The sequence below is a fragment of the Scleropages formosus genome, chromosome 17 (genome assembly GCF_900964775.1).
Source record: "Scleropages formosus chromosome 17, fSclFor1.1, whole genome shotgun sequence".
NCBI classification, from domain to species: domain Eukaryota; kingdom Metazoa; phylum Chordata; class Actinopteri; order Osteoglossiformes; family Osteoglossidae; genus Scleropages; species Scleropages formosus.
Genome location: NC_041822.1, coordinates 12,035,332 through 12,052,335, shown reverse-complemented (window position 1 = coordinate 12,052,335; position 17,004 = coordinate 12,035,332). Strand labels below are relative to the sequence as shown.

The 17,004-nt window shown below is 41.1% G+C and overlaps 4 protein-coding genes and 1 non-coding gene across 8 annotated transcripts in view; 2 read left to right on the top strand and 3 right to left on the bottom strand.

Moving 5' to 3' along the window:
* LOC108938598 (guanine nucleotide-binding protein G(z) subunit alpha-like) overlaps positions 1–3,592 on the top strand; it is a 35,375-nt gene extending 31,783 nt beyond the window's left edge. The window contains exon 3 of the mRNA XM_018759300.2: positions 1,133–3,592. Coding sequence (XP_018614816.1) covers positions 1,133–1,477 — 345 coding nt within the window. The 3' untranslated portion in view covers positions 1,478–3,592. The remainder of the gene's footprint in view (positions 1–1,132) is intronic.
* Positions 1–9,871, bottom strand: part of rsph14 (radial spoke head 14 homolog) — a 58,507-nt gene extending 48,636 nt beyond the window's left edge. For both annotated transcript variants that reach the window (XM_018759301.2, XM_018759302.2), the window contains exons 1-3: positions 9,015–9,871; positions 7,244–7,346; positions 6,153–6,271 (exon numbers count right to left, since the gene is read on the bottom strand). In XM_018759301.2, coding sequence (XP_018614817.1) covers positions 6,153–6,271; positions 7,244–7,346; positions 9,015–9,213 — 421 coding nt within the window. In that variant the 5' untranslated portion in view covers positions 9,214–9,871. The remainder of the gene's footprint in view (positions 1–6,152; positions 6,272–7,243; positions 7,347–9,014) is intronic.
* Positions 9,872–10,903: 1,032 nt separating this feature from the next.
* endog (endonuclease G) lies at positions 10,904–13,670 on the top strand. The gene is made up of 3 exons (XM_018758931.2): positions 10,904–11,723; positions 12,051–12,160; positions 12,670–13,670. Exons 1-3 carry the CDS (start codon positions 11,175–11,177, stop codon positions 12,950–12,952), a joined length of 942 nt encoding a protein of 313 aa, XP_018614447.2. The 5' UTR covers positions 10,904–11,174; the 3' UTR covers positions 12,953–13,670.
* Positions 13,671–13,712: 42 nt separating this feature from the next.
* Positions 13,713–16,399, bottom strand: LOC108938389 (60S ribosomal protein L7a-like). 3 transcript variants are annotated; one of them, XM_018758932.1, is made up of 6 exons: positions 16,254–16,399; positions 15,755–15,860; positions 15,331–15,501; positions 14,510–14,582; positions 14,235–14,372; positions 13,725–14,016 (listed from the first exon to the last, which is right to left on the bottom strand). In XM_018758932.1, exons 1-6 carry the CDS (start codon positions 16,272–16,274, stop codon positions 13,953–13,955), a joined length of 573 nt encoding a protein of 190 aa, XP_018614448.1. In that variant the 5' UTR covers positions 16,275–16,399; the 3' UTR covers positions 13,725–13,952. The 3 variants fall into 3 exon arrangements, 1 of the variants encoding a protein (XP_018614448.1); XR_001966416.2 differs by lacking the exons at positions 15,755–15,860; positions 16,254–16,399 and having other exon boundaries at positions 13,713–13,821; positions 13,952–14,016; positions 14,235–14,365; positions 14,496–14,582; XR_001966415.1 differs by lacking the exons at positions 15,755–15,860; positions 16,254–16,399 and having other exon boundaries at positions 13,718–14,016; positions 14,235–14,365; positions 14,496–14,582.
* On the bottom strand, positions 15,013–15,084 carry LOC114912491 (small nucleolar RNA SNORD24). Its single transcript, XR_003798301.1, has one exon. It is a non-coding gene; the product is annotated as a small nucleolar RNA SNORD24 (small nucleolar RNA).
* Positions 16,400–17,004: the final 605 nt, after the last annotated feature.

Here is a 17,004-nt window from a genome sequence, read left to right as displayed (position 1 = left end):
CTTACTCAAGCATCTTTAAATGAAGCTCTTTTGAGCTGCAACAATAACCAATTTTAAAATATGCCCACATCTATGTTTTCAATTACTGATGTAGTTATTGCTCTGGATTTTTCAGCACTGGGCTTAACTATTTTTGTAAGATGGATGGATAAAATTCAAAGGCAAACATTAATCTGTGCATACAATCAAGGACAGGTGAAAGTTGCTACAATATATAACATATAAAAACATACATGTTTTGCAACTGGAATTTATTTATATAGCAAAACGTCATTAACCCGATGGACTGCTGCAAAGGCTCTGGCATTTACTTCTGTTACAAATCAAACTGTAAACTGCACGTTATGCAAATGATCATTACAACTCATGTTAGAAAACTCCATGTCCACATGGAGAAAGAGGAGACGTGGGTCCGTTGGAGGGGCCTGCCTGCCATCTGGCGTCAGAAACGTGTAAACCAGCCGGTCAATTGTGTAAGATGTGGTGGTCAGTTGTTAGTGCTGATGATCCTGGTTGTCTCAGACTGCTGCTACTAATACTGTAATCTACTAACAGGCTGTCTGTGAATGTCTTAAAAGGCAAAACTTACACTGAGTAACAAAACATAACCTTTATATATTTTATAATAAGGTGAAGGTTAAAATGCAACACTGAGCAAATCTGACCTTTATCGAACAATAAAAATCCCCAGCTGTATTGCTAAACTCTGCGGAAATTGTCTGTAGAGACCACACAAAAGAAAGCATATGGACAAAGGGTTTCAAACATAGTTCATTTCTAAGTGAAAGAGCTACTATTTCACATAAAGTGAACCTGTTAAAAGCTAAATATATATATCAGTCACAAAGTTGTTATGGGGGGCGCAGTGGGTTGGACCGGGTCCTGCTCTCCGGTGGGTGTGGGGTTCGAGTCTTGCTTGGGGTGCCTTGCGACAGACTGGCGTCCCGTCCTGGGTGTGTCTCCTCCCCCTCCAGCCTTATGCCCTGTGTTGCCAGGTTAGGCTCTGGCTCCCCGCGACCCCGAATGGGACAAGCGGTTCAGACAGACAAAGTTGTTATTAGTACAACAAAGTCTTTGGTGTCAGTAAGACAGCATGTAATCTTTGTTCCTTGTCCTGTACTCCACCTTGCAGAGCAGGATGGCTGAAAGCCTGCGTCTCTTTGACTCCATCTGCAACAACAACTGGTTCATTAACACCTCGCTCATCCTCTTCCTCAACAAAAAAGACCTGCTGGCTGAGAAGATCAAGCGCATCCCTCTCACGCTCTGCTTTTCGGAGTACAAGGGCCAGAACACGTACGAGGAGGCAGCAGTCTACATCCAGCGCCAGTTCGAGGACCTCAACCGCAACAAGGAGACCAAGGAGATCTACTCGCACTTCACCTGCGCCACGGACACCAGCAACATCCAGTTTGTGTTTGATGCCGTAACGGATGTCATCATACAGAACAACCTCAAATACATTGGCCTGTGCTAGGCCAGGGATTTGGGGATATTAATGGCGTAGCTGGGTATGACTTCGGGAGGCCGGCAGCCACATTACAAAGAAATGGTTGTTAAGGAGACAGAGATCCTGGTATTTACTGATGCATTCACCTTGCAAATCAAGTAGGGGAGGAAGCTGGAGAAACTGTACCTTGTTTTTGCACTGAATACATTAACTTTATGACCCATACATGTGCTCACACAGAACACTGGTGTTACTGAACACTGGCAGGCATTGGTTAGATGAGAAACTGTGAAACTGTGTCGTTGCCTTTTCCCTCCCTCCCTCCCTCCCTTTCGCCCATACCTATGCCTCTATTATTCACTGCCCCCTCATTATTCTGTTCTTTTTATAGGACAGTAAAACTTGCCCAATTTATTCAGTGCTGCTTCTTTACATATTTTGTCACAGAGCAACTAAGTACAGTATTTTCCATTCATCTTGATCTCTTCTCCAGAACTGGAGCCTGAGGGCTACACTGGTAACCACAGTATTCCTCAGAGTTCACTTCCAAAGCAATGACATGAAGGTCAATGAGCTCAGATTGACACCATAATATCCTTTCAACTAGATGTATCTCTAAATGTATAGTACAGTACACAAAAAGTTCAACATTGAGTCTTCTGTAAGAAATTCCCAGGTTCAAAGAGATGACAGTGCCAATTTTAATGTTAAAAAAAAAATGCTCAAAGTTTTAATATTTCATTTTCTATTGACTAAAGCTGCATGACTTACATGGGTCTGACTGTCGTTTCTATTTAAAAAAATCCATTCCCTAAAGACAATACTGGTATATCAAAACCAAACACTGCAATTGTGCACTTGTTGCCTGAAAGTTATGTACTGAATTTGTATACGAGTGCAAAATACTTTCTTCAGACCGAAACAGTGTGTATTTGGTTTTTAATAATTAAGCAGCTCAAGGTAATGACAGGTGATCCAGCATCAGACGGATGCAAATCACCGGAACAAAAGTTAGTGAAAATGCATAAAAAGCCTTGAATGAATAACAACCATTTCCTCTACCACTCCTAGTATCATTTTAGGGGATAACAGAGGGAACATGTGAATACAACTAAAGCACACTGTACAGACACAGTCGACAGGGTGATTATGAGACAGGGGTGAACTTCTCTACTAACGTTCTGCTGTTCAAGGAGGCGCGATGTGCAATGTGTAACAACTCAGTTAAGGGCTTTAAGCTATATTTTACAAGATGTCCACTTTCAGAAAAGATTTAAAGTATATTCAAAAATATTATTAATAAACCAAATGCTGCAGCCATTGTTTTTGCCAGAGATTTTCTTATGATACGGTTGGTGGGAGGTATAGGTGAAATCATTGTATTTTACAAGAAAATTTTAAACAGCACCCAGAGGTTTGTTCAAAGGTGGAGTAACGCGGCACTGATACCGTTTGCACTTTACCGTTAAGCATTATGTCACTGCTTTGTACTTTTTCAAATGTAAACACATCGTTATCGGCTATAATGTCAGTGTTATATGCTCATATCAAACCATCCATGTAATGATATACACATAGACACACATTCTATATGAAACGGACCAGAAATTCTTACAAGTAAACATTTTTTTCCCCCTAGTCTTCTCAGCCCTCTTCCAGTTCTTCCTATCTTTTTGAAAATATCAACATTATTCCTTATTTTTAAAGGTATAAATATGACTGAATAACTACTACTACTACACAGTACTACTAGCCACAGTGGAACAATGAAGAGCCATCTAAAAATTAACGACAGTTTCTCAATTCACTGATGGAGGCCGAGCATGAAAATTGACACGAGGGCTACTTGTTTACTTTAGATTTTTTTTCCTTTGACTGTTTTTGCAGACAACCCTCAATGTCTGCGTTCAATACTGTCTGATCTGAGGTTATGTAAATGTGACAGAAATTTTAAAGGAACTGTTTTTGATGGTGAGAGAAATCGCTTGTTATCATTAACATATATAAAATTATAATTATTCCATTTTCAAAACTTGTCTTTATTCACCCCATCTGCATATTATTTTACTACAAATACAAGCATAAGTTCTGAGATTCAAGGTGACAACCTTTCCCATCAGCCAGCAAAAACACAGCCCTCACTGCCACCCATGATGCTCTATCGCTGAAATAAAGGATGACTTATGTATGGTGTATTAAACAATTATTATGCTTTGCTACAAAAAAAGATCTAAAAATATTGTTGTGGAGCATGTATGACTATCACACACACACACACATTTTCAGAACCGCTCGTCCCATACGGGGTCACGGGGAACCGGAGCCTACCCGGCAACACAGGGCGTAAGGCTGGAGGGGGAGGGGACACACCAAGAACGGGACGCCAGTCCGTCGCAAGGCACCCCAAGCGGGACTTGAACCCCAGACCCACTGGAGAGGAGGACTGTGGTCCAACCCACTGCGCCACCGCACCCCCTGTATGACTATCATGTTACTGCAATTTATGAATATGCATTTAGATTAAATCACACTACAGGTAGTCCTCGATTTACAACGGGATTCCGTTCTGACAACCTTGCCATGAGTCGTAATATGAAGATCTGTTTATATTGTATTTGCATTTACATAAACAGTAAGAATAATTCATCTACCATGTATAAATACTACTGATAAAGTCGAGTTTCTGCAGAGTTCAGCAATACCAGGGTGTACCCCTCTCAGCTTTGCGCCCAATGCTTCTGAGATAGGCACCGGTTCACCGCAACCCTGCTCCGGATAAGTGGTTATTGAAATTGGATGGATCGATGGATGGATGCATGTATTAATACTACGTTACACTAAAGGACTTTGTAATTTTTCACAAATTTCAAACATTATCCATGTTGAAATAATACTTTTATAGAATAATATAGTACAGTATTATATTTTCATGCTGCAGTATTATTTTCTCTTTCATTTCTAAATCCTTTCTTATTTTTTTTATCGCCACCGGATCACTCGCTTTTACGCCTGCTAGCTATTTTAAATAAAAAATAACTTGAAGGGAAGCACAGAAAAGTTCATTCAATGGCTGCTAGATACCCAAAAACTGAGTGAGGCCCAAACAGTAATAAATATGGGCCCCTTAAGGCAGCGCAGCCAAACAATTGTATCACACAGCAGATGGAGCTGTTGTCATTAGACGTTACAACCAAACGTTGGAACTCAACAACAATGTAATAATGGGATGGCTGTCAAATCACACGTCGCAACTCGAGGACTACCCGTATACTGGTAATGGTGAGGAGAAAAATACATACTGCTGAACCACCGCAGCAACACATTTGAAAACATGTGACATTTTTATAGTTCTAGGATGAGCTCAGAAAGACAATTCTGACTGCCTGTCGAAAATATCAACAAGGACACATAACTCACTATACATTTCATAAATAGGGACCTCATAAAAATGACATTTCCAGCATTCACAAAAAGGATCAGCTAGGAAGTTTAAATAGTGTACTCCACGATGTCTCTTAGGATTCAATCAAAGGTAACCATAACTTTGTGCGGGGCAGACTGCACCATGTCACGCTACAAAGAGATGTGAAGATGAATATTGCCTTTACTTGCATCAGTCCCATTTTCTATGAAACTGCCATAACAGGATGAAGTTCACACCAGGTGAAAATAACATTTCAGTAAAAAAGTTATCATATATTGCTTCGGTGTAGCTTGGACAAGGGTCCCAAGGTGTCCCCCCAGAAGCTGACATTACCCAACTACAGTGACTGGCAGCCTCCGCGGTAGATACGTTTTAAAGAAAGCCATGAGATGGTCACACGCTTTTTTCTAAGTTTAGCGGAGTCACTTCTTAAGCATATTTAACTCAAAAACAATGTAATAATGGGATGGCCATCGTAAATCACATACGTTGTGACTCGAGGACTACCTGTATCGGTAATGGTGAGGAGAGAAATACATACTGCTGAACAATCAAAGCTTTCTGAGGGAAAAAATATTCCAAAAAAAAAATTTCTATGCACGATGAATGCTTCAAGCAGCACTGCACCACAAACAAGCTCTGCAGCAAACCTACATGAAACAAATTTTCCTCTGTGACTCATAATACGCCCAGACAGTGTCTCATGTATCTCAGGGGAAGAAAGTTTAAGAGTAAAAAAGGGTAAACAAGTCTTTATATCAATGGAGCTTCGCGTTAACCGTAACCATATGAAACTTGTAGTGATTTTTTTTGTTTTTCTTCACTGTTTTTCATTTTTATGACAACTTTACGCTACATTTATTATGGTATGAACAATAGTCCTATTGTTTTGTGCAAGTTCAAGATTATGGGAGTATGTCCCATTTAAACGGTATTTTACCATTTAAACAGTAAAAGTATCTGAGATAAACTGGTATTCATCCAAGAAGTCATAATTACATTAACCCTGGCCCTCAAAACAAGAAGAGACAGTGGTAGTCACACAAAGTAACATAAACCCTTATGTGTTTTAGCTTCAAGTGTTAAAAATAGAGAACAGAGGAATAGACATTCTGCTTCAAGATCTACAAAATAAATATAAAAATAACAAAACCAAACTTTTTCCAATCAATAGGACAGTTGCAGAAGGTCCACAAATGATTACAATTATAACAACAACATTTCTCAAAACAATAACATTTTCATATAAGCATAATAACATTCAGAAGATCATCCTACCTGCAGGAAACTGTGCCAGCAGCTCCAGAACTCGGTGAACGTTCTTTCGACAGGCATCCACTGGCTCATCGAGCATGTCGGACAGCAGCGCCACCACGTCATGCTTCAGGACGGCCCCCCTGAGGATGCAGAGCCCAACATAGATCAACAGCTTCCTCCCTCCTTTCTCCAAAGCAGGACCAGAAACAGCACTGGTCACAAGAGGGGCCCCATAGCTACTCCCTTGGACCAGGTATATAACCTGAACTACTTCGGTGCAATATTCTCTAGCAGCAAAATGAGACATTTCTATCTGCTCTGGATGAAAGAGTTTTGGATGAAAGCATCACTCAAAAAAAAAAAAAAAAAAAAAAAAAAAAAAAAACAGCAATACATTTACATGTATTTATTTGACACATGCTTTCATCCAAAGCAAAGTACAACTCAGAGTAAATCACCAACAGAGGGAGAGACAAGTGATTCACGGAGTACAGTCTATTGGTCCAATACACTTTTTTTTTACATATATAATACAAATAGCTCCATACGGAATTGATGGGGAGAACTTTATTTTTTTTTAAACAGAAATATTTACGGCGCAAAAAAGTTCCATAAAGCTTATTAAAAAAAAAAAAAAAAACTTTAAAGAGGTCCAAAAGCCCAGAGGTTCTTGATTCTGGCAGCAGATCTGATTTTTGACCTCTTTAAAGTTTTATGCTGCTACTCGTGTGATGAAGATGGATTCATATGGTGGTAAGAAACAAACTAACCACTTAAGAATCACGCGTCTGCATCTAAGTCTCTCTTTCTGCTAATGTAATGCAGACATCGTATCTTCTATGGGATGTACATCGCTTTGGAGAAAAGCGTCTGCTAAGTGAACAAATATAATGTAAATGTAAACAAGAAGATGATCTGGAAAAGATGTGTTTTGAGACCATTCTTGAATACTGAGAAGGATTCAGCATTCTGACCGAAACAGGGAGCTCTTTCCACCACGTTGCTGCCAGAATCAAGAACTTTTGGGCTTTTGATTTGAGTTCTTGCACGTGGGACCACTTGAACACACAAAGAAAAAAAAATACAGAGACAATAAAAGGTAAGTCCCTCACCTGCCTAGATTATAAGCAGCCAGTAGGTAAAGAACCTCGGTGGTTTTCACCCTTACTGTGTTGTCTGCATCCTGCAGCAAGGCCTTCAGCTTTTCTAGACAACCTGGAATGAGATCACATGGAATGAGGTAACGGTAAGGAACATTTTTCAAAAGTTCTAAAGAAAATCTGACCATGAAACCTTCTATTGAACTTAAAATAGCCATCCATACATCATCAATAACCATTTGTCCAAAGCAGGCTTGTGGTGATTTAGAGTCTATATCGGAGTAATAGGGTGTGAGCCAGGACACACCATGGACAGGAAGCCAGTCCAAGTTTCAAGTTTATTGTCATAGGTACAAGTACCATGTACAAGTATCATGAAATTCTTCTTGAATGCTTCTCCACGGACTACGGACAGGACAGAGACAATACAAATACTGTACAAACAAAATAATGACAATGACAGTGAGTAATGCTAATAGCAATGACAATAAATAACAGTAACAGTAATAACAATAATACTAGTAGACAGCCAGAGAACGTGAGAGCGAGAATGCGAATGCCTGAAGTGACAGTGTAATTTACCAATGTGCTTGGAAAGAGCAGTCCAACTCTAGTTAGTAAAGGTGGCACATTGGTGATTGTTGTATACTCTTACAGCACTGGGGTAAAAGTTGTTCCTGTACTAGCAGTGCGGTTTCGAATAGACCTGAGCCGCCACTGAAGGGCAATAAACTACATTCTTTTCATGGGCAGTATGATGGCGAAGTAGGGCTGCTGCCTCACCGCTCCAAGATTGTGTGAAAAAACGTAGGTTTAATCCCTGCTCAGTCTGTGTGGAGTTTGCATGTTCACCCTGTGCCTACGTGGGTTTCCTGCCAGTGCTCTGGTTTCCTCCCCCATTCTAAAGACATGCAGGTCAGGTAGAATGGTGACTCTAAATTGCCCTTAGTGTGTGAATGGGTGAGTTACTGTTTCTGTGTGGCTCCCCTGTGATGGACAGGCATCTTGTCCAGGGTGTCCAACTTGGGCCCAGTGCCTCTGGATAGGCTCCAGTTCACCATAACCCTGCTCAGGAAAAGCACTTTATTACAACTGGATGGATGGATGGTCTTTGTTTTTGTTTGGGCGGCATGGTGGCACAGCAAGTAGCTCTGCTGTCTCACAGTGCCTGAGTGGTTCAAGAGAATGTGTGTTCGATCCCTGCTCAGTCTGCACGGAGTTTGCATGTTGTGTCTGTGTGGGCTTCCTCTGGGTGCTCTGGTTTCCTCCCACAATCCAAAGACATGCTGTTCAGGTTCCCCCATAGTGTGTGAGTGACAGAGAGAGAGTTTCACTGATGTATGGATGAGTGACCCATTGTAAGTAGTGTATCTAGCAGTGTAAGTCACCTTGGTGAATGAGGTGCGTGGGCTAGTAACACTACATAGAGTTCATTGGAAGTTGCTTTGGAGAAAAGTGCCTGCTAAGTGAATAAATGTAAATGTTACCATAAAACTGAACATCTCCTTTGCAGATTTGTTATTTGCAAGACAGGGATTAGACTAGTTAGAGTGTGAAAAGGTGGAATAAAAACTTATGGGGTATCATTAAGGCAATAATGAATAAATCCTTAGCTGCAGAACACAGTGGAGTTATACACAGGCTGTTTGAATGCTGGGGGTAACAGATGAAGTGTGTGTGTAATTCTCCATAAACGCGCACTGACTCCTTCGCAAACGCTGGAATTCGCAACGCTTCTTCTCCTCCTCGTCGTGCAACGTTGCTCGTGGTGACGATGCCTCACCTGAGCTGATGGCTTCGAACGCCTTCTCCGGGTCGTGCACGAGGTCGCAGAGGGCGGCGAGCACGCGCCGGCGCGTGACAGGCTCCGGGTCGTCCAGCTGCTCCGTGAGTTGCGGGAGAGCCCGGGTTCCGAAGGCCAGCGGGGCCCTGGAGCTGTCTATGCAGGGGGGCAACTCCATGGAAATGCGGGCACTCGTCATTTTTTTTTTTAACCAACTTAGTTGCGTGTCGTTAGTACAAAAGTCCCTTTCTTTTTACCCGGTAACTCATCCCGTGTCGAAGTTAAGTTAAGAGCCTCGCGTTAAGCGTAAATTCTGAGGCAAGTTGAAAATGACCAGTTTCTACCTACAAAAAATTACTCTTGCTGTCAAAACGACTAGTAAAGGCGAGTTCCCACCGCAAGCTGACAGAGCTGAATTAAGAACACTTGAAATTAATCTCATTAACTATTAGTCTACTGTTCTTGCCCATCAGATTACCATATGATCGGTTTACCTGAGCAAAAAACGCCCATAACTATTCGGAAGCGCTGAGAAAAATATAGGATTTTATTTATTATATTAAAAATATATTATAGATATTAGCACGCTCTTTTAACTTCTCTTAAATTCTTCTATACGATAGTTACACATGTGAAACTAACGCGTTTTTATTTTTTTTTTAAATTTTTTTTCCTCTCGCGTTGTATCCCTGTTGCCAGGCAGCTGGACACGTGACCGTCAACAGGCTGTTGTTGCGACCGAGGAGTCAATCAGCCCCTTCTTTTAGTGAGCACTGACTTTATATTTAGCTGTGAGTACAGTACTGACTTTGTATTTAGCTGAGTTTAGTTGAACGTAGCGTTTATCAGACAATGTATTTTTCCGATCGTTTCATATTTCTATATATATATATAGATGTTAAAAATCCAAATACAGATCCCCAACAGCTGGAGTTTTATTGTTGACAAACAATAGCTGTACCACATAAACACATTTCTTCTTGCAGGTGAACAACTGAAAAAATTTAATGTAGCTTCTTAGTCATCTGATTAATTCTAAACAATGTGTCTTTGGACATAATCGTCCTGAATGTCCCCACCTAAAATTAATATGCCATTGGAAAATAAGATGATCAAAAGGGCATTATTCATTTCTGTGTACAACCAGAGAGAAACAAGACTCACAGAGTAGGTGCTCCTCCATGAAATGGCTGATAGAACTGCTGAAGGGTAATTGAAGAATGTGAGCTGAGCTACATTTTAGGCCTGGATTGCAGAGCACTGCACACACTGATGGAGTCTGGCTCCAATCAGACCACACTGCCCTGGTTTTGATGCTACAAGAGTTGCTCAGTTGGAGAGTATGCAGGAGAAGCTGGTGAGGAACTCTGTAGTCTGAGGGGATTCATGGTCAATATAAGACTGACAAGTAAATGCCTTTCAGTTCTTTATAGATACATAAGAAGACCTGACTTTGCATGCCTTGATATTCATATCCTGAGGCCATACGAGCTCAGAGAATGTCAAGTTTACCCTCAACACCTTTTACTCACTTAGGCAGTATCATTGTTAAATGCAGGCTCACCTGGCAGACTTTGACTGTGTGAACAAAAAGAGACAACCTGCTAAGTGATGATGAGTCCTTGCAGCACGGTGTTGCACCAACCCAGGCCAGAGGGACCTGTCCTTAAGAACTCAAGGTGATGCCACACAAGCCCAGTACCGAGTTCATGTGCCAACATTCACTGACAGGCAAGCTCTGGATGGTCTGCTATCTGACCCTCCCACAATGCTCACACACTTAATTATTACAATTACGGATCGTGTGTGTTTTGCACAAACATGTAAGCTATTTCTCTAAAGTAGTTCAATTAAGAAGAAAATCCACATTTATACAGGCGAACACTTTTCATTACATCTTTTTATGGAGGGGTTAAAGATAGTATTCAAATAGTATCTGCATCTGTTCGCCACACCCACAGCCGATTACGTCACTAGTAGACGTGCAGCATTGGTTGGCTGGCAGTATGCGCATGCGCTCTACCAGGATCAAGTGTTTTAGGCGGTTTATCCGGGTTAAGTTTCCCAGTCAAACTTCAACTTCTGAAGTTCAGCTTTCTAAATCAGCTTAGCATTTATGTTTGTTCTAAATTTTTAGTACTTTTACATTTATAGCATAAAATGAATCGTATCTTCTGTTCGAAATGGTTTGTGTCCAGCGTGTCCTTGGCTGTCGGAACCGGCGTGGGAGCCTCCATCATGGCCGCAGTGTATACGTATAACTGCAACGAAAAGCACCACTCGATAATAAGCGGACTTCTCGGTCGCGTCCCTGTCATTCCCGTCCCCAGCGTAGAAGCGGCCACTGACTTGGTCCAGTATCAGTCAGGACAAGTGGGGACATCCAGGGCCACGGCGGTGATGAAGTACGGATTCCCATCCCTGTCCAATATTAAGACGCGGGAGTCCTACGTCGTGTGCTATGATCCCAGGAACAGGACCGCCCAGTGGGTGATCGAGCAGCTCAGCGCGGACGGCATCAACGGCCCTTCAAACCGAAAGTACTGCGAGTTCAAAGAGGATGACTCCGTGCACGAATACCATAGGGCGACTAACGAGGACTACAAACAGAGCGGGTTCGACAGGGGACACCTCGCCGCCGCCGCGAACCACAAATGGAGCCAAAAAGCCATGGATGACACGTTCTATCTGAGCAATATTTCACCGCAGGTAGGACTGCCTGATGAACATACACGGGCCAGGCAGGCAGTCTTCATACTCAGTGTCTAAATTGAGGGACTGAGTTTTTACATTAAGTTTTTTTTTTTTTTTTTTTTTTTAAATATATATTTCCATACCATTGTGATTTACACGAGTTTGGGCTGTATTCACTAATATACCAGTTCCTTATCCATCACTTCATCTGCTCTTTTTGATGTATGGAACTGTCATTACCTTTCCGAATACTGCCTTACGAGGAAGATGTCATTCTTTCCAAATGTCAAACTGTTGTCATGTTCACTCACTGCTTCCAATCTTCAATTACTTCCCTCCTAGAATCCACATTTAAACCAAAATGCATGGAACAACTTGGAGAAGTACTGTCGCTCGCTTACTAGACAGTACCGGAATGTGTTTGTGTGCACCGGCCCACTGTACCTGCCCAGGTGAGAATCCTCCCTTCTTGTGTAAGTCACACGATCTGATTTTCCACAAAAAGTTATGTCTAAAGTATACCTGTAATTTCTTGTTTTTTTATATAGTCATGTTGTGTATTGCCAGCAGGTAAAAGACTACATAAAGAATTTGCTGCAGTCATTGTAACTTCAAAGGGTCCTTTATAGGCAGTATGTGTCCTTATTTTTATTATATTAAAAGCTGCTAAATCACTGGCAGGACTGCATTTCTGTGTTTCAACTAAGTGCTTGTTAATCTATGCTTAGCTGCAAATAAGAACTTTAATGAGACCTTAATAAGAGGAGAGGAAGTGGTGGAAAGGAAAAGTTATACTCATGTTTGTTCCATTGACATGCATAAAATGTTTTTGCTGGAGTGTTACTGTGGTTTTGTGTTGTCACGTTGATAAATTTTAAACTCGTGCTTCAGCTGGTAGTGTTAATGCATTCCAAGTCAGCTCTTTTCTCATATGTGAGAATGTCTGTACTGTTTGCCCTAGGCAAGAGCTGGATGGAAAGACGTACGTGAAGTATCAAGTGGTTGGCAAGAACAGTGTTGCTGTCCCCACTCATTTCTTCAAGGTGGTAATTCTGGAGACCCCCAAAGGTGAGGTGGAGCTGCGGTCCTACGTGATGCCCAACATGCCCGTGGATGAGAAGATTCCCCTAGAGCGCTTCCTTGTACCAGTGGAGAGCATAGAGAGAGCTTCTGGACTACTGTTTGTGCCCAATATCATGAAAAGAACAAATAGCTTACGTGCAATAACAGCAGGAAGCAAATGAAGATGTCAGTTTTTCCTCTGTTAAATAAGGGATGTCTCTAACTTTATTTTGGATGTAAGACAGTTATGTTTTAGAAAACTACTGAAACTCCATCATAAGCTACTCAACAGCTGTCAAAAGTGAGCTCAGGATCTAAAGCACTGTTTGCAGTGGATGTCTAAATACTGGAATTTTAAATGTTTGAGTACTACATCTCCAACTTTGTATTCATGCAGTATGACAAGATATGCTGTAGATACAGGTTGTAATTTTTTTTTTTTTTTTTTTTTTACATGGGGTGGCAAACAGTATTATGGTCAAGGACTGTTGCCTTGCACTGTGAAGGTTCCTCAGGGGAATCCTATTAACGAACAATGTTACTGTATGGAAACACTGCTGTATAAATGATTTTGTGATGCTTTCTAGTTCTGCACCTTGAACAGATGCATAGACTAAAGCATATGTTGCACTGAAGCTCAAAACTACGTAAACTCTACTCCCCCCCATGGTTGCTTGTAGTGCATGATTAGCCACATTACTTCATTTGTCCCAACTAATAGTGTGGTGGGACATCAGCTGCGTGACAAACAGCTCTGGGTACTAGTGTTAATGAGCAATAAAATCACTGAAAAGCTATAGAGTAGTCACTACAAGTCTCAGCTTATTAAAATTCAGTGCACACTTGCATGTGAAGTACAATATTGTCTTACTAAAGATTTTACAAACAAATCTCAATTACTTAAGTGAATTTAATTTTACATACACACCAGGGATAACTAAACACCAGTGTTTCATCCACATTTGGTGGCCAGTTCTTTTGCCTTCTCTAGCTTAGCAATATAAGCAGTGGACTTGGGTCCCATGATTCCACCACCCCCCTGATGACAAATCTGGTGGGCGGAGGAGGACAGCCTTAATTAGACTGCATTACTATGAAAGACAAATCAGTGGTCAAACATCAGCAAAATAAGACAGAGAATATATGTAAAGCCACTGCCAAAGACCAGTTTAAAAACTCACTTCATATCTCATTGTAGTTTGTCTCGATAGATTCTACCAGCTTAGCCAGGGCACCTTTGTCCTCACTTAAATGTGAATGAAAAATTTAATTGGTCCATGCAGTCCCTAAAGGTAATTCATTATTTCAAAGTGTTTATAAAATTTCCACTTTACTTCAGAAGGTCTGAAGAGTACCTCAGGATTCAGTCAGACTAAGAAACACTTAAAAAGATGACCTGTTATGGAACCCTTATTACAAGTCTACAACTACATGGTGTCATGAGTGTAACACTGTTAGACTTACAAAGCGATCTGTGTGAAGTCAACTGACGCACAGGTTTTCCTGTGAACAAGACAGCCAAGTCTGGCCTTCCCTTTAACAATGCCGTAAGGGACACCCATTTTGTGGCAAAGGGAAGGCAGGAACACCACCAGCTGCAAGACAGAAAACCAATGCAATCCAAATAAGCTTCACACTGTATGTAAATGTACTAGTGACAAAGTGCATACATATATGGAATCGCCAATATGCAACAGCCAAAGCCACACCTGTTGAAGAACCTACCTCAGCAGGATCCAGGATCCACATCATGGACAATGGCTACCAGCTGTGCATTCTTGCCTTCAACCAGGGTTGTCACTGTGTTCACACCTGTTCACGTTTCAAAAAGACTCGCACTTAAAAACGATTTAACTGTTCCAGTTGTCACACTGGAAGATACAGCCCCTTTCTTCTAAACCGTCACTTGCGCCATTTTATATTTTACATAGACAAAGAGCATCTGAATTTATAGCATACCAGAGGTGTCACCAGACCTGCCCTGAGGACTGGTGGCCTCTCGGTGGGCACATCTCCCTTGTCAGCTGCTTTCTGCTCTGCACAAGTCAACAACCTCCGATTCTAGTCCTGCTTTGTCTTAGGCCTGTATTTGCACGCCAGCTTGAATAGCTGTGTGGCTGAGAAACAGAGATGGCCGTGCATGTCTGACAGAATCGAGAATTCACTGCGATATGCTGGCAGGAAACGCTGCCCGATGTCAGTTTCGCATTTCATCCTTGACCGGGTTAACTACTACACAGGGTGCATCAGCGATCTTGGTGGTATGTATCATCATTGGGGCTCAGATAGCAAATATTCTATCACATCATCTGCACAACCCGTATGTATTAGGACAAAACTGATTACATTTTTGAAATGTGAATACTTTCACATTTCACAAAACTTCTATAGTTGTATTCATCCTAATAGTGCAAACCTATAAAAATGTCTGTTGTATTGCTTTAGTAACTATAAACCAGTGTTCCAGAGCAACATGAGCAAACTGGTCATGTAACATTTCCGAGAAACGTCATGTGCCTCACAGAAGCATGATTTTAAGGTCATAAGAGCCATATCGTACCAGTCTGTCGATCCAGAGTCTGATTGAACTGGTTGATGGAGGGGGGCACTTTTAGATGCTTATACAGGATGGATCGCTGACGCTGTAGACGGATGTAGCGAGGCCATTTCACAAATCGTGTCAGGTCACGCTTGGGCTGAATGTCCTGCCCTGAAGAAAGGATTTGCTGTACTGAAAAGAAATATTGAATCGTGGCTATAAATCAGTTGGAGGTTTTAAGCAGAGGCTTGAACAAATTTAAAAAAAAAAAAAAAAACTCAACAAGAGAGGTTATTATCCATCTATTATGAGGTCCATTTTCAGAACATAAAATGTGAACAACAGGACACATTTTGGGATTCACTATGAAGCGAAGCATATGGCACAAGTTATCCACGTGAAAAACACAGCCACTGCCTGCTAGAAGGCAGGACTAGTCACTTGCCAAAGTTCTTGGGCTTCTTCTCAACCAGGGGGTTCACCGCTTTCTTGGCTCCTTGCCAGGGAAGGGGCAGGAGCCACTTTCTTTGCCTTAGCCTTCTTTTCCTTGGCTGTACAAACAGGAATACAATTAGGGTGTATCAGACAAGTACAATGTCATGGTTGTCATCCCTTGAACTAGCTGTAACTGTGGCTTGAACTCAGAAATAAAAAGCATATTTTAGACAATAGTACACTGATCCACACTTCTGAAATGAATGCAAAGCAGTGTAATGCTATTTAAATTGGAAGGCAAAAGCATTAAGCCTAAGAGAGAGAGCATGTAAACGGACACTATCAGTTATAATAATTAACTGAAACAGCCCTTTTTACTAAACTACAGCACTACAAGTAGAGAGAAATTTACTGTTTCTCCTCCGAATACAAATTGTCAATAGTGTATTCTATAGCATAATATATTATATATATAATATGAATGAGTCATAAACATTCAGACAGTTTACCGTCGCTCTGAAGCACCACATTAATATTATATTGCCTTTCAAAAATCAGTTTGTATTTTTTTAAGATATGCTTTTACATGTTAACACAAGAGAGAACATAAAATGTTTCGAGAAGTCAAATGAATGGCTTTCAACCGCCAGCTTCCCAAACGCTCACCGTTCTGACTGTAGAAAGAAGAACGTGGCCTTGTGGGTAATTTAAATATCGTTAAAACTATCGCGAGATTTGGAGGGCGCCATATTCAAGCCATGGTTTCGGTGGAAAGAAAAAAATAAGTTCTGTATTGTAACGCAGGTGTTCCATAAACATTGAAGTTCTCTGGAAAACTCCAAAGAACGATAGAGAGCTAGAGTTAAAACTAGCATGGTGCATATTTCTGTTAACGTTTCAGTGTATTAACGTCGTGTCAATAAGACGTGTTCACTGTCGCGTTTGTAGTAAAGTCAGATTAAGACACACCTGGCAGCTATGACCGTGAATGGGTCCGATGTTGCTATGATTGTTACGATAACACATTTAATGTGTTTTATTATCACGACACGTCTTTAACTACGTGGTATGTGGACTAAAAATTTAAGATGTAGCCTACAACGTTATATTTGTCATAGGCTACACATGATTATGGAGTCACGTGAACTATACTGAGGGTTCTGTTAACATTGTGAAAGTGAAACAACAATGTGAACAATGCCATTATTTGCGCAGAGCCTTATATCTTTCTTTCTAAACTAATGTGATCAATTCCAGATT